This window comes from Patagioenas fasciata, chromosome 4 (assembly GCF_037038585.1).
Source record: "Patagioenas fasciata isolate bPatFas1 chromosome 4, bPatFas1.hap1, whole genome shotgun sequence".
NCBI classification, from domain to species: domain Eukaryota; kingdom Metazoa; phylum Chordata; class Aves; order Columbiformes; family Columbidae; genus Patagioenas; species Patagioenas fasciata.
Genome location: NC_092523.1, coordinates 14616887 through 14630601, shown reverse-complemented (window position 1 = coordinate 14630601; position 13715 = coordinate 14616887). Strand labels below are relative to the sequence as shown.

At 40.4% G+C, this 13715-nt stretch overlaps 1 protein-coding gene across 1 annotated transcript in view; it reads right to left on the bottom strand.

Annotated features, from left to right (window-relative positions):
- STX18 (syntaxin 18) overlaps window positions 1–13715 on the bottom strand; it is a 68785-nt gene that overhangs the window by 2790 nt on the left and 52280 nt on the right. Inside the window, exons 6-10 of the mRNA XM_065837881.2 lie at window positions 13208–13323; window positions 8736–8824; window positions 1777–1835; window positions 897–966; window positions 265–345 (exon numbers count right to left, since the gene is read on the bottom strand). Of these exons, the coding sequence (XP_065693953.1) occupies window positions 265–345; window positions 897–966; window positions 1777–1835; window positions 8736–8824; window positions 13208–13323 (415 nt within the window). The remainder of the gene's footprint in view (window positions 1–264; window positions 346–896; window positions 967–1776; window positions 1836–8735; window positions 8825–13207; window positions 13324–13715) is intronic.

The following is a 13715-nucleotide window of genomic DNA, read 5'->3' as shown; positions in this document are numbered from 1 at the left end:
GCCATTAACTGCATGCCAGGTGACCTTCAGGTTTAAAAAAATAGGTGAGGCCAAGCGGATTTCTACAGACCTGTATAGCTGTTCCAGTTCTGGTTAGCAAGACCAGCAAAGCGAATGATTGTGAACCTTGGCTGACGGGTACAATTTTTCCAAAATGGTCCTACACCCCAGCGCACCCGTGTGAACTCGCACATGCTGTGTAAAGCTACACCTGGGCAGAACAAAGAGAAACGGGTTTAAAACACAACGTGGAGACATCATTACCTCTCTTATGTCTTCATTGCCTTCTTTGATATTCTCTGTTGCACCCACAACTAATTGATGGATATTGTCAATATCCGTTTCCTGTTAAAAAAAAAAAAAGAAAAACAGTGATGAATTTTAGGAAAAGACACTTGTGAGGATTTGGGGAACAAGCAGAACCCAAATACAAAATGTGGTATTATTACCATCTTAGTTTCAATGATGCAAAGGTACAGAGGCAATTAAGTTGTAACTTCTTGATGTGTGATTTTATGAGCCTCACTGGAGACCACCAGGATCAACAGAAGTCTCCCATTTATCTAGAATCAGGCCTAACCTGTCTAATTTTTGCCAGCTCTTTTGGAAGAGGTGCCTCCATTTTCAGAAAGGAGGCTATTAAATAACACATTTAGCAGGATGCCAGCTGAGGCAGAGGGATCATTTAACGCATGTTGCATTTTCTATTCCCAGTACATGGTGCTAAGTAACAGCACTAAATACCTTGATTTTGCATTTGAAAAACAAAAAATATTTTCCTTCACATTTGTGTCAGAGACTCATTAATCTTACATTTACATCTTGCATGCAACCGAGACCAAAATACCCCCAAGAAATTCTTCAAGCTGTATTTGCTGCTGTAGTATTACACTAACCTGTTGCAGGACTTTTTCAGTGAATATCTCTTGTAGTCTGGAGATTTCCACCACTTTTCCTTCAATTTGTCTTGGCAAAGAACAGAAACACTCGGTTAGAAATGAGTTCAGCCATTTCCTGCTCCTGCAGCCGCGGTTCCCGGCCCCGTGTGCAGGCTGTGCCAGGGCTGGGCTGGTTTGTCACCATCTGGGTGCAGGCACAGCCGGGATGTGAGGACCGTGCTGGGAAGACGAGCAGCTCACAGTGAAGCTCTGGGAAAGACACCACGCAACATTCAGGCTTCACTGTGAGGGCTTCACGCCATCTTCCTTCTTTCATCTCATATATTTAAAAAAAGATCCCTTGTGGACCCTACGTAGTCAGTTTTGACCGATCTTTGTGATACAATACTCTGAAGTGTGGAATGCACCTCGCCTAGCACTGATAACCCAAAAGTCACGTTCTAGCTGGAGTTGGCCTTTCGGGTTTTCTGCACAGCATGTGGAGAGCAAACGGCACCGCTGCTCTGCCCTGAACACTGGTCCCTGCTTGGGGGTTGGTGGCTGCACCCCCGCTGCTGCCTGTGAACGAGCTGACAGCGTGGTGTGAATGGAAAACTTCATCTTTTAAAACTTTAAATAACCAACATGGAACACAAACCCTCCAAATTTAACCAATACTATTTTGCATAGTTCCTGTGTCACTCAGACCCATTCTTTACACAACCACACAATGTGTAAACTCGTACAGTTCGTTCCCCGGGTGCTCCTGTTTTGTCCCTCCTTCTGTCCCCCCACTACAATTCACACAGCCGGGTGTCCTGCAGCAAATTCACTGAGCGGGTGTTCGGGGTACGGGACCGGCACATGCGGCGGTTTGTCAAATAACAGGAAATTGTACCTGACTTCATCAAAGAGATTATTCATTTCACCAACAAGCCTCTGGTTCTCCTGTTCAAACTGGAAGAAGAGAAGAAAGAAAACACATGAGTTCACATGCTTGGACTCAGGGAACTTTCTTCAGCCCCCACCCCAATCAAGCAACTTCCACCCTTCCCTGCAATCTATTTACCAGGTGTCTCAACTAAAAAGACCTTAAAACTTACCAATACTGGCCTAAACAAGCAATATGAATCTGCTTATTTGTTCCAGTCACAGTAACACTTGTCATTTTCATCCTGTTAATGAAATAACTTGAAGATTTTGCTCAAGTTACTTTGCAGTAAGGAAAAATATAGTAGATGAAATCTGTCCTTTTTTATTATTTTTGAAATTTGAGTGGGGAAAGCTTTCACACTTGAGAAAGCATGTGATTCTCTTCATGGTATCTTTGCACTGTCATCCCCATTATTCATGTACTGCCCATCGCATGAAGTTAAGAGCTTTTAGATTTTGCTACAGTATGAAATATTTTGACATCTACTGTAATACTTCATACTTCAGAAATGCATTGGCTTCACTTATTCCGGCAGAGCTCTTCCATTTATAACTCGTGAGTAATCAATGAAACATTTAAATATACTTTTAGCACTACATTTGTCAAATACAAGCATAAATGGGAGAGTTTATATAGTAAAACAGGCTTTGACATTTTAGATGTACTTGACTGTTGGATCATGAGATTCGTTACAGAACAAGTGATCCTGATGATTTCTGGCTGTTAATCGTACATGGCCAAAGCCTCAGTAAGAGCTGGACCTTAGTGGCAGGCACACAACTGACTGGATCTTGGCGCTTTCTCACACATCTGGGAAAGACCCCGGTCTACATGGTTATACAGAAATAGCACACAGGACATCCATTTCTGCTGAAAACATCACCTGCTACGCGCCTCTGACAGACCTGAGCGATACAAGCAGCGGCGCAAATACCAGAAAACAGTATTCAGAATGCAAAGAATTTGACATCGGAGCTGTGCAAGACACCAAGCCCTGCTCTAGTTCAGTTAATCTCCTTATTTTGAACCAGCCCACATAATACACTGTGATTTTGGCATAATTCAATCTCGTTACAATTTAATTCTCAGTAAAAGTGCAGCCTTCCTCTCGGCCATCTCGCAAGGTCTCGTTATCCTCTTTAAGACAGAGCAGTGTGTTGTCTTAGATGAAAGGCACTGCTTACAGGTCAGGCTTGATTTTCAGCCGGTGCAACAGGAATTGCTCACTACCTGAGCAAATGCCCAACGCTTCAGTTTGCAAGAAAAGGACAGGGAGAGGATAGTGAGTATTTGAAAACAACTATCATCTTGTGCAAAAAGCAAAAGGAGGAAGGAGGAGGAAAGGTCTGGATCACAGAGAATTACGATAACAGCAAGGGTTTTCCATCGGTGAAAGGCAAATTGGCATTTTGTTTTCAGAGCTGTGCCACTGGAATAGCTGAAAATGAAGCACTTAATGTTTCAAAGTCGTTTAAACAACAGCACAGTTCCTCATTAAGATGCAACATGAAAATTAGTGGCTGTAATATGGCATATGGTTCATCCCTCCCATAACTCCTTTCACGGAGCTGGTCTACAGGAGTGTGTACATTTAACACTATTATCCTGCTACATTCGGTGATGATCTTTGCCACCACTGGGACTCCTGCCCTGCCCCAATCACACCACCAGCACCTCTGTCCCAGGTCTCTTAAGATCTTCCTTGTGCAACTTCCCACGAGCATTGCTTCAGCTGCTGATGTGTGTGCGTCCCTTGAAGCGATCCACAACATTCCCATGGAAACCTCTGCCATATCAAGCACTTTCATAATACAAACACAAAGAATAAGGTGTGTATGCTATGCAGGCTGCAGTAAAGAAGACCCAGTGCAGCCACTGAGGAATTTGTCCTGCACTTCTCCACATACACAGTCCTAAGCAGGTGCTGCTCATCTGGTTTCATGGGATGACATTGTAGCTCACTAACCACTTTTCCCCACTGAGTTTTCTGGTAGGTTAGTAAACTGAATCCCACCACAGGACCAGATGATAGATCTGGCCTATGGGAGAGTGGATAGCAGAAGCTAAGCAAGACTTCTGCACTGCCACAGACCTACACAGCAAAGCAAGAAAACGAGTGAAGTCAAGCTGCCTTTCATACCCTCGCCCTTCACTCCCTCCGTTCTCCCACCTGACCCCGTCGCCACTGTCCCCCACACTTTGTGCTATAACCTCTTCCATCTTGCTTCAGGCCCATCGGGAGCTCAGGGAACCAGTACCTGACTCTGCCAACAGCAAATTAAATGTCAACCTGCATGACTTTGGGGAAAATGGTTACTGTGACAAAACCCAGGAATTTGTAGGTTTAATTTGGCAGAAGTCAGTGTGAAATGACAGGTATGTTTAACGAAGGGTAACAGTGAATCTCAGAAAAAGGTTCAGTCTTCAGACATATCTCATGAAGAATAATGAAAAATGATTTTTATTTATTTTCAAATAAAAATTTACTTTTGTACTAGATGTTCGCTGTCCACCTGACTGGCAAGAACAGCTTTCTCTTCTTGGGTAAAGGACTCCAGAGAGTCCAAGATCACAGACGAGCCGGTGGGCTGTGGGGCACTGTCACCCTCGCTGTGGGGCAGTGCCCTCAGGGAAGCAGCCCAGCCCCATGGCCCGAGGGGGAACAGGGGAATATTCTGCACAGCTCCCTGAGGTCCCACTGATTTCCACCCTAAAGATCCCATGGTTTTGTTAAATAAAAGAGTACCAGAGTTGCAACATCTTCACATGTCATTGCCACTGCTGTCTGTAGTGTCTCCTACAGAGTTGGAGGTATCACGGTACAGTGTATCACTGTGTCACTGCACTGCAGACTCGCACAGCGGTATTTCCTTCCCAGCCCTGCAGCCCTGACCTTCGCACCCCTGCACCTCCCTGGTTCCAGTGGAGTCAGCCCAGAACAAAGCCAAGGAACAGAGCAATGCAACAGCCACGACGTTTAGCACCAAGTCAACTGGATGGTCCTGACGTGGCTGAGGCCACCAAGCTGCAACTGTTTTTTCTGACTTCTCTAAGTATTTCTGCACAAATATTCAACATGAAAAATCCCGTTTTGCTGCCTTAGTAGAACTGAGATGATAACTAATTTAGAAAGTGAATTTTCAATAAAGAAACACTGAATGATTTTAATCCCTTACAAAGAGCACAAATCCACTTGAGCAAGTATTCTTTAAAAAGTCCCTTTGATATTTAAAACCCTCTGCTGGCACGGATTGCCTTTTAAACTGCTAAATGATCTTTGCAATTTGAAATCATGGCTGATGGACCACTTGGCACAGACAGCAATGCTGTGCTAAGCCAGTCAAATGAACAAAAGGTTAGAGAGCAGAACACATCCTATACCAGTGTGTCACAAGGGGATTTACATGATGGGAACATAAACCAAACTATAGCCATCAGTACAGCTCAACGATTTATGGCTTGTTAAAGTAGCCTCTTTTATGACAGTGAAATATTCTGTTATCAAAGTACAGCATAAAGTGACAAACTGCTTAAGGTATGTCTAAAAAATCTAATGCATGGAAGAAATAATCACAGCTCTCATTTTGTTACCCTGTAAGTCATTATATGTACTGTACCAGAATTTAAGATAAAACCAAACAAAAAAGATCAAGTCAGGGAAAATGAGATATTTTCACAACTCCAGCAGCAGAGCCAGATTTTTTTCCCACTCAATGCAACCACAAGACATCTGCTCACAATAACTATAAAAACATTAATAAACCTGTACTCAGAGTTATAAACTGAAATTTATTGTCCGACTCATACAAAAGCCTGCAACCATTTCGAACAATGTAAAGCTCTCTCCTGTGGGTAAAATAATGATAGAAATTGCTGCTGTAGCAATATGATAGGCCTTTAATTCATTATTTTACCCAGTGGAAGGATCTTGGAATCATGACCGAGAATTGTTAAGTATGATTTGACACAGCACAGCAGTTTCCACACTGTATTCTACCCTCCGCTGGGACCTGCTGGATTTTCTGGGTAACTCCAATGCTGTGAGGGGTTGTTAACGTGTTTGTAAAGGCCCTTCCTATGTTAAAAGCACAATGATGTCATTAAATATTGCCAAGTTAGTATGAAGGTTTTATGTGAGCAATAAAAAAAGCAAAGCACATTCAAACACTTGTATGATTTCTGAGTTACACCTTGGACCTAAATTTACCTGACGATTAGAATACAGGATCCAGTGACTTAAAAGTCTGTTAAGAGTGGAATTACAGAGTGTCCAGCGTTTAGTAATAAAGACCAACGCTTAGCTATACATTCCTCAAAAATGCACTGAAAGAGCAGTTTTGCTGTGCAATGGTCACCCCATACACCCCCAGCCTTTGTAACTTATCTAATTATAGTGTTCACAAAAAGGAAAAAAGACTCAAATTCTAAGCAAGAAACCAAACCACCTCCCCCCACGTTAGGTCCACAGAACAGCGACGGCTTGCTCAGCTCTGAGCACCAACATGTTAGCGGCAACATTTACGTTTGAAACCCTGCTGTAAACATACGATGTATTACACAAATATACAAATCTCTGTTCACAGTTTGACAATGCCAATAACATGCAATCCAATGGTAAAAACATTACCTGACAACAAGTGACCCTCATGGCTGGGGGAGGGGGGGACATTAACTAGAAATAATCGGCTCGCTTTCTACTTAACAACTTTAAGTCTATATTAACACTGTCATGAATGCTGACTCACTTTTCTTTTAAATCATAATAAATGCAGACTCCTTCCACAGAATAATGTGGAAGTAACTGATGCTCGTCAGTTTCAGAGGAGGTAGCCAGCAGGCCGGTGTTTCTCCACAGCAGGGCCAGAAGCACCGAGTCACGCTCGGCCCGCAGGGAGGTTCAGCGGCACAGAGCAGAGCAGAGCAGAGCACAGCTCTGGAACCCCCATGACATTCACACACCCAGCTCACAAACAGCTTTCTGCACAACTCAGGATAAACTGTAAGCACAGAGGAGGCTGTTCTAGCCGTAACTTCCCTTTGCGTGCTTTTTAGCTTCCTAGTATCAGTACAAAAACACAAGTACCAAGAGTACGTAACAAATTTCAAATGTAAATTCATACAAGGAAATTTAAGAATGAACTACAGCACAAGAGCAGTAATAACATTTCGGTGTATTAGAGTATGTCATCTTTATTTTGTTAGCGTTTTGATCTTCTGCTTCTCTGAACAGACTAGTAAATTTGCCTCTCTTTTCCCACTGAGCAGAAGGATAAACTTAAATCTGAGATCTAAAGTTTCTGGCACAAGTCATTTTTCTAGGTTTAATCATGGCACTGACATCAAGGCACCATTAAATACTATAAATTTTCTTGCAAACTGCAGGCAGAATGGTGTAAGCTAATAAGGACATACTACAGTCTGGCTGAGCTAAAAGTTTATTTTCTTTGGAGCATCAGTGTTATTTTTATATCCCTTTTCACATGAAGCACAACTGAAACCACAACAGAAGTAAATCGTTGTGAAACAACCAGTAGAAGTTTAAAAAATGTATAGTAACTTAAAAATGCACAGCACAGGAGAGCTCTGAATGGGCAAAGAATAGTAATCAATTTTTAAAATAAATCTAATGGTTCTCCCTTAGAAAGAGCTGTTCGAATGCCTAAGCAGCAGTTGTTAAACTATGAACATAATTTTTTCTCTGACTTAGGTCTGGAATCACACCCTCCCCCCCAAGTCATTAAAGAAAACTTATTCCAGGGAAAAATTAAAATCCTCAGTGGGCAAAAATCAGCATTTTAAGATGTTTATCTTTCTTTACTCCTGATAAGAGAAACAGAACAAAACTCACAGACTTTGGCAACCCATCTAAGTCATGAGGTATCTGGGGGCCTTAATCTAAAAAGTATAAAAGGATTTCATGAAAAATAAATGTGTTCATTCCGAAAGTACCATGGCGAGCAGCATGTTTAAAACTTAATACAGTGTGAAGCCTACAAAAAATTCAACATTTAGTGGTCAATTTTTAGTAAGCCCTGTGAGAGCCATCACCCCTGAAACTTCTTTTCTCCTGATTCTCTGGAAGCTTACACACAGGGGACTAATAATATTGTGCCTAAATAAAGAATGAAAATATGTAAAGAATTCTCTTTGAAAAGAAAACAGGAAGCAGGGGAAAGACTTGAGATGTCAGACTGGCACTCAACAACAACACGAGACCATCACGAGCAGCTTCTGAAGAACCTTTTCTCTTTGACAAACTAAATTTTAGGAACATCAAAAAAGTCTAACAGACAGGTTGCAATCATACCTATGTTAGAATTTTTGTAGTGTATCAGTTCAACTGTAAGCAGAATTGGATCAAACAATACATAAATGTGCTGATAATGGGGAAATGCAGAAAGGTAAAGTTAATGAGATTCTGCTGTAACGGTGAGCTTGTAGCTAGTCCTTCTAGTAATCCAATCTGATCTATCAATCCAAAAAAAAGCAATAAAATGAAGTATAATGTCATAGCTATGCTTAAATAGTATAACTGTTTAAGGTGTGTTCTAGAAATAGTCCAAGTAAAAAATGGCCAACACTTTATTCTTTCAGAAGTTTCATAATGCTGCTTCTGATGCTGCCTTGACTTCTATTGCTTCCTGATTAAAAAAACCAATTCATAATTTTTTTAAAAAAAAATCAACTGTTGAAATACGTTGTTACTAATTTCATGGCTCCTTGTAAGTATTTTGTGGCAATTTAAATATTAGCTGCTCCCACAAGAACCAGCAAGCCATGTGCAAAAGGTATATCTTGTTACGGCATTATTCTGCATAACGTGAAAGTTGAAAATGAATTTGGGTGAGTCTGTACTTTCTTAATAAATATTAATACAGCAGAAAATATAATAAAATGGAAAATAAAATGCAAGATATACTTACCATTTGTATTTCTTCAGGTGACAGCTCATCTTCACCTTTACCGTCCCCCCACGATCCCAGGTTACTTTGGGCATCAGGCAGATTCCTGTCTGTGAAAGAACCACCAAACACCTCAGACAATGCAGGACACCAGGTAGTAATGTGCAAAGCATTTTTCATCCATTTCAGAACCCCAAACTTGTTATATCTCATTTGTTGTTAACCAAGATTCATCCTAAAGCACAAAATTACACCAGTAACATTTAACTTCTAAACGGGGACAAAAGTCTATGCATATTAATTTTGTGAACTGTAAGGAGCTGCAGTAATGTCTTGACAGTGAAGGACGCAAATCAACTCATAATGCACTGGGACTTGTTATGGCACAAAATACTGTAGCATTTATCTTTTAACAGAAGAAAACACACATTTTTCAAAATGACAGTCTATATGCAAAGCTATTATCTTCCAATGAGACTCGACAGAACCACCAGCTCCTCATTCCAAAAAATAAGAACATAATCTCAAAGATATTTTAAGCAAAGTTCACAGGCCAAACTTGATTTCCTCACGCTGTGCAAACTGGGTATTACAGTGCAAATCCTACAGCAGGCGGTGCAAGGGGCTTTCTGCGTGTGGCAGGATCAGACCCCATCCCACAACCAACTCTCACACATCACAGCTGCCTCATGGATTCCAATAGTACTTCCCCTTCAATTAAAGCTAATCAGCTGCATGAATCTTAACAGGACTTGGGCATGAAAGATACTGGATGGCTATTTCTGGGATATTCCCTTCTGGAAGATTTATTTTTAGGCTAAATTATATATTTCTGATTTATAGACAAAGTTAGAATAGGAGAGAAAAGAAACTATGCTACAGGAACCCACTGTTCCTGCAGCTGTTGTAGCAGCAGTGTTTAAAATTGCCCAACAAGAGCACATTAAAATACAGAAAGAGTTAGTTTTCATTTTTTTCATAGATTTCAGACTTTCTATTTATCCCAGTGATCTTTTTCAGGCATTTATAAGTATTTTCATTTGTTTTGTTATAACCTTCAAACCTTTTTTTTCAGTGGCATAAGCAGCACTAGTGCATCATCATTCAGATACTGACTTCTCTTGGGAAGCCTCTGAAAGGAGTAGCCCTATTTATAAACAAATATATGAAAAGGATTTAAAGCAGAAATTTTCCCTTTTATCCTCCATTATAGTATTTGTGAAAACTCTTGAAAAATAAATATTATGAAGGCATATTGTTGTCTATGTCTATTTATAACTGTATATTTTGCTTCCCAACAACCAAACCAGGATGTACAAACAATGACAATGTTACAAATGAGAGATGTGGATAAGGAATATAGTAAATTAAAAAACCTCAAACCAAACCCACTGCTTCCCCCCAAAAAAAGAAATCTGTTCTTTCTTACAAGTAATAAGAAATAAAACCAAGAATATCTTTAAAGATTGCTTAGAAAAATTTCAACGCTATGTTTTCCACGGGGTACCATCAGTATTTCTAATATCTTCCACAGAAACACAAAACTTATTTGTTTAGGTAATCAACATATTTACATTATATCAAAACTATAATGAATTATTTACTAGATTCAAAGAAAATAAGATAATTAGTTTATGGAGCCAAGGAAAAAAAAATAAAATATATTTTCTGATTTTAGCCCAGAGGAACCAATTATTTTCAGGGCCTGTCAGCAATGTTAAAAAAACAGCATCTGTATCCAATGTGATTGTTAATAAGCAAATACGGTGAGCGGTAAAAGAGAAACACATCTCCCCAGGGTTCCTCCTGTCACTGCAGAACATCCCTGGCCACTGGGAGAGTTGTGCTGCAGCTTTCCTGGAGCTGACAGGAACGCTCTCCTACAAACCATCCAGCGAAAGCCAAGCCACACTTCTTTCGCAGGAAGAAGCAGTTAACACATGACAGGGAAACAAAATGATGATCAAGTCGGGAACCCTTCAGAGGAACCCTTTTCCACACTGAAAGGACACAGCTGCTAAGCTTGTGGACCAGTCCGAAAGCTATTCATTATTTACATTTATTGCCATAAACAAATGCTCAAATTTGTAATACGCAAATAAACACTGTCAGCACATAAAAGCAATCTCCAAAGAGACTATTTTTCTACCATGAGGCATGTCCTGTATAATTCTAATGTAAACAGGTGCTTTGCCTCAGAACACAAGTAGGCACATTTTGCATTGGTTCCTGCCAAAAAAACAAACCAGACCAAACCCAAGCTGTGCTTCAGCACATCAAGCAGGACATAGCATTCAAATTAAGGACAGGACCACAAACTCCCTTCAGAAAAACTGTCCTTAAAGCTGAGATATTTACACAAGGGCCCCAGGCACGCTGATGATGGGTAATGCATAAATACAAGTGATCACCATTCTCTAAACCACTTATGCTGAGGATAAAAGTTTATTTCTAAACACAATAAGTTCTCCAATGTCTTAAAAATTTGAAAAGTTACTTCTAAATAATAATAAAAAAAAAAAATCAAACACTGTAAAATTTAAACTGAGCTTATTTCCCCGTCGTCTTGTTCACGCCATTTCCATGCTTTGACAACCACCTACTAGCGAAGTCACAAGGCTGATTTCTATAAGCAGCAGCAACCAACACTTACACTTATGTGAGGAATCACAGGCTATCTGCACTTACACACTGTTTCAGACGGACTTATTCTGATATATAAGTTTCATAGTTTTCTCCAAGACTAGTCAGGAATCCCTCATAAATAAATACTGCCTCAGCATCTCTTATGTGACAGGACCCCTACTTTCTTATAAAAGACTAAAGCATAAACTAACAAAAGTGAAAATTGGAGTAATCAAAGTTCCTGTGCAAGAAACAAAGTTTCATTTCTGTTTATTACGGGGGTTTGCTGTGTCCAAGGCAACCAAAGAACAGCGTTTTCCACAGCATGGCACAGATTTTTGGAGCAAAATTTTGAATGCCACTGTGGGGAGGAAGTGCGCCATTTCAGAGATCGTGGAGACATTCAACAACAAGGGAAGAGCAGAGGGCAGAGATGCTGCTGCGCTGCTGCTGCTCTGCCGGCACCAGCTCACACCTGCCAGACACTGATAACGTGTTACAGCGAAACTCGTCCGTGTGCCTGTGTGCTGATCACTTCAGACATACTACAAAAATGTAGTAAGCACTAGAAATGACACATAATCAAAAACTTCACTTCTTACAATAAATTCAGTGTGAGGGCAGAGGGAGGGAGGGAAGCATACTGATAGGGCTGCAGAAGTACATACTGGTTAGGAAGATAAGCAATGCTGTATCAGAAAATGAAGCCGTTTGCACAGTGTGTGGTAATTCAGTAAAAGAGCCTTCATCCAGAAATGGAGTAGCCACTCCATATGAATCCATCCTTTGTACAGCCCTGAAGGCACCAACCAGAGGAACTTTACTCTTTCAATAAAAATCACCAAAGAAACAATAACTGTTTATCAGAATAATATGGCCATTGAGTGCATTTCTTTTATCTTGATGAAGTATTACCCTTTATGTAATGGCACATTTCATACAGTTTGTTTCTCTCCAAAAATAATTTTCACACTGTAAATCACAGGGTACCTTGGACTCCTCTAGACAGCAAAGTAGGAGAACTCAAGCCAGGAAAAGTAACTCCAGAATCACAGAAACAAGATTTCTCTTCAGGTGTGAAATCTGAAGTTATCTGCACAGCGGTGCTACTCCAAAAGGCATTCTGCAATGAAGATCTGCCAGTGTACATGGCCCGGGACCGACCAAAACAGCTAAGAGAAGGGATTTACATCTCCTGGGCCCAGAAGCAGGCCACCAAAAAATCAGAAACAATGTTCACAAGCCCTGTCAAGAACACCACCAGCTGAAATGACCCTGGGGTCAGAGATACTGCTTTGGATTTCAGGCTATCTCCTGCCCGCTGACAGGTGAAATGCGATCTTTCCAGCAGGGAAATTCATCATTGTGGAGAAGAACATCCCCAAAACTACTGCACCTGATCAGACAGTAACCTTCCCACTATGAGCATATTCCATCTTTGAGTTCCTACTGTAGAGGTGTCCAACCCAAGGTCTGTGTGCTCATGAAGTCACTGAGTTACTTTCCAATTCCTTGCCATCAGTGAAAGGAATGTGGAAAAATCAGACAGATCTCAGAAGATATGTAAGTAGATGGGTATTGATAAAAAGAAATTAAAAGTAAAGAGTTCACACAGAGTTTATTGAGAGGATAAGGAACCCAGCAAGGTATAAGACTCTTTTTAGCTGGTTGGAAAACGGATGTCAAAAAGTTCAAGATTTTGCTTCTTCATGTCTCACAATGTGCGTCACAAACCCTGACCAGCTCAGGGGAGATGAAAATAGAAAAGGCTGAAGTCATTGCAACAGGCCCTTGTAACGTGAAGAAAGTATTAGTCAACAGACAGGCCTGGCCACAAAAACTGAAATATAACTATATTTAATTCTTACCTTTGCTTTCCTCAGCAGAAAGCTTTTCTTCAGGATCATCTAAAGGATTCTGTGAAGATTTCTCAGAGGAAAGAGGTGATTTGGACACGTTGCTTTGCTCAGGTTCAAGTCTGGACCTAGAAGCACATGAATCTGTAACTTAACTGATATTACACAGCTGAATTTCTCTAAACAGAGAACAACCACAGATTAGTAAATTTGACACGTTAATTCTTGCCAACTTTGCATTAAAGATTTCCCAGTCAAGATACAAAATGTACTCAGCAACTTTCACTGAAATATTATTACAAAAGCAACGAAAGCACGAATAGTATTCCTGAACTAAATACATTACATGTTAAGAGCTGAAGAGAATTTTGAAGGCTATAGCATAAAAACACAGGCACATTCTTAAAATTCCTTTCAAAAATCCACTGTATTAAAATATGTATATTTTAAAACCAAACAAATGACATTTTGGCCATACTGAAAACTCTTTTTTGTAGCAACAGCCAACACCACTACTTTG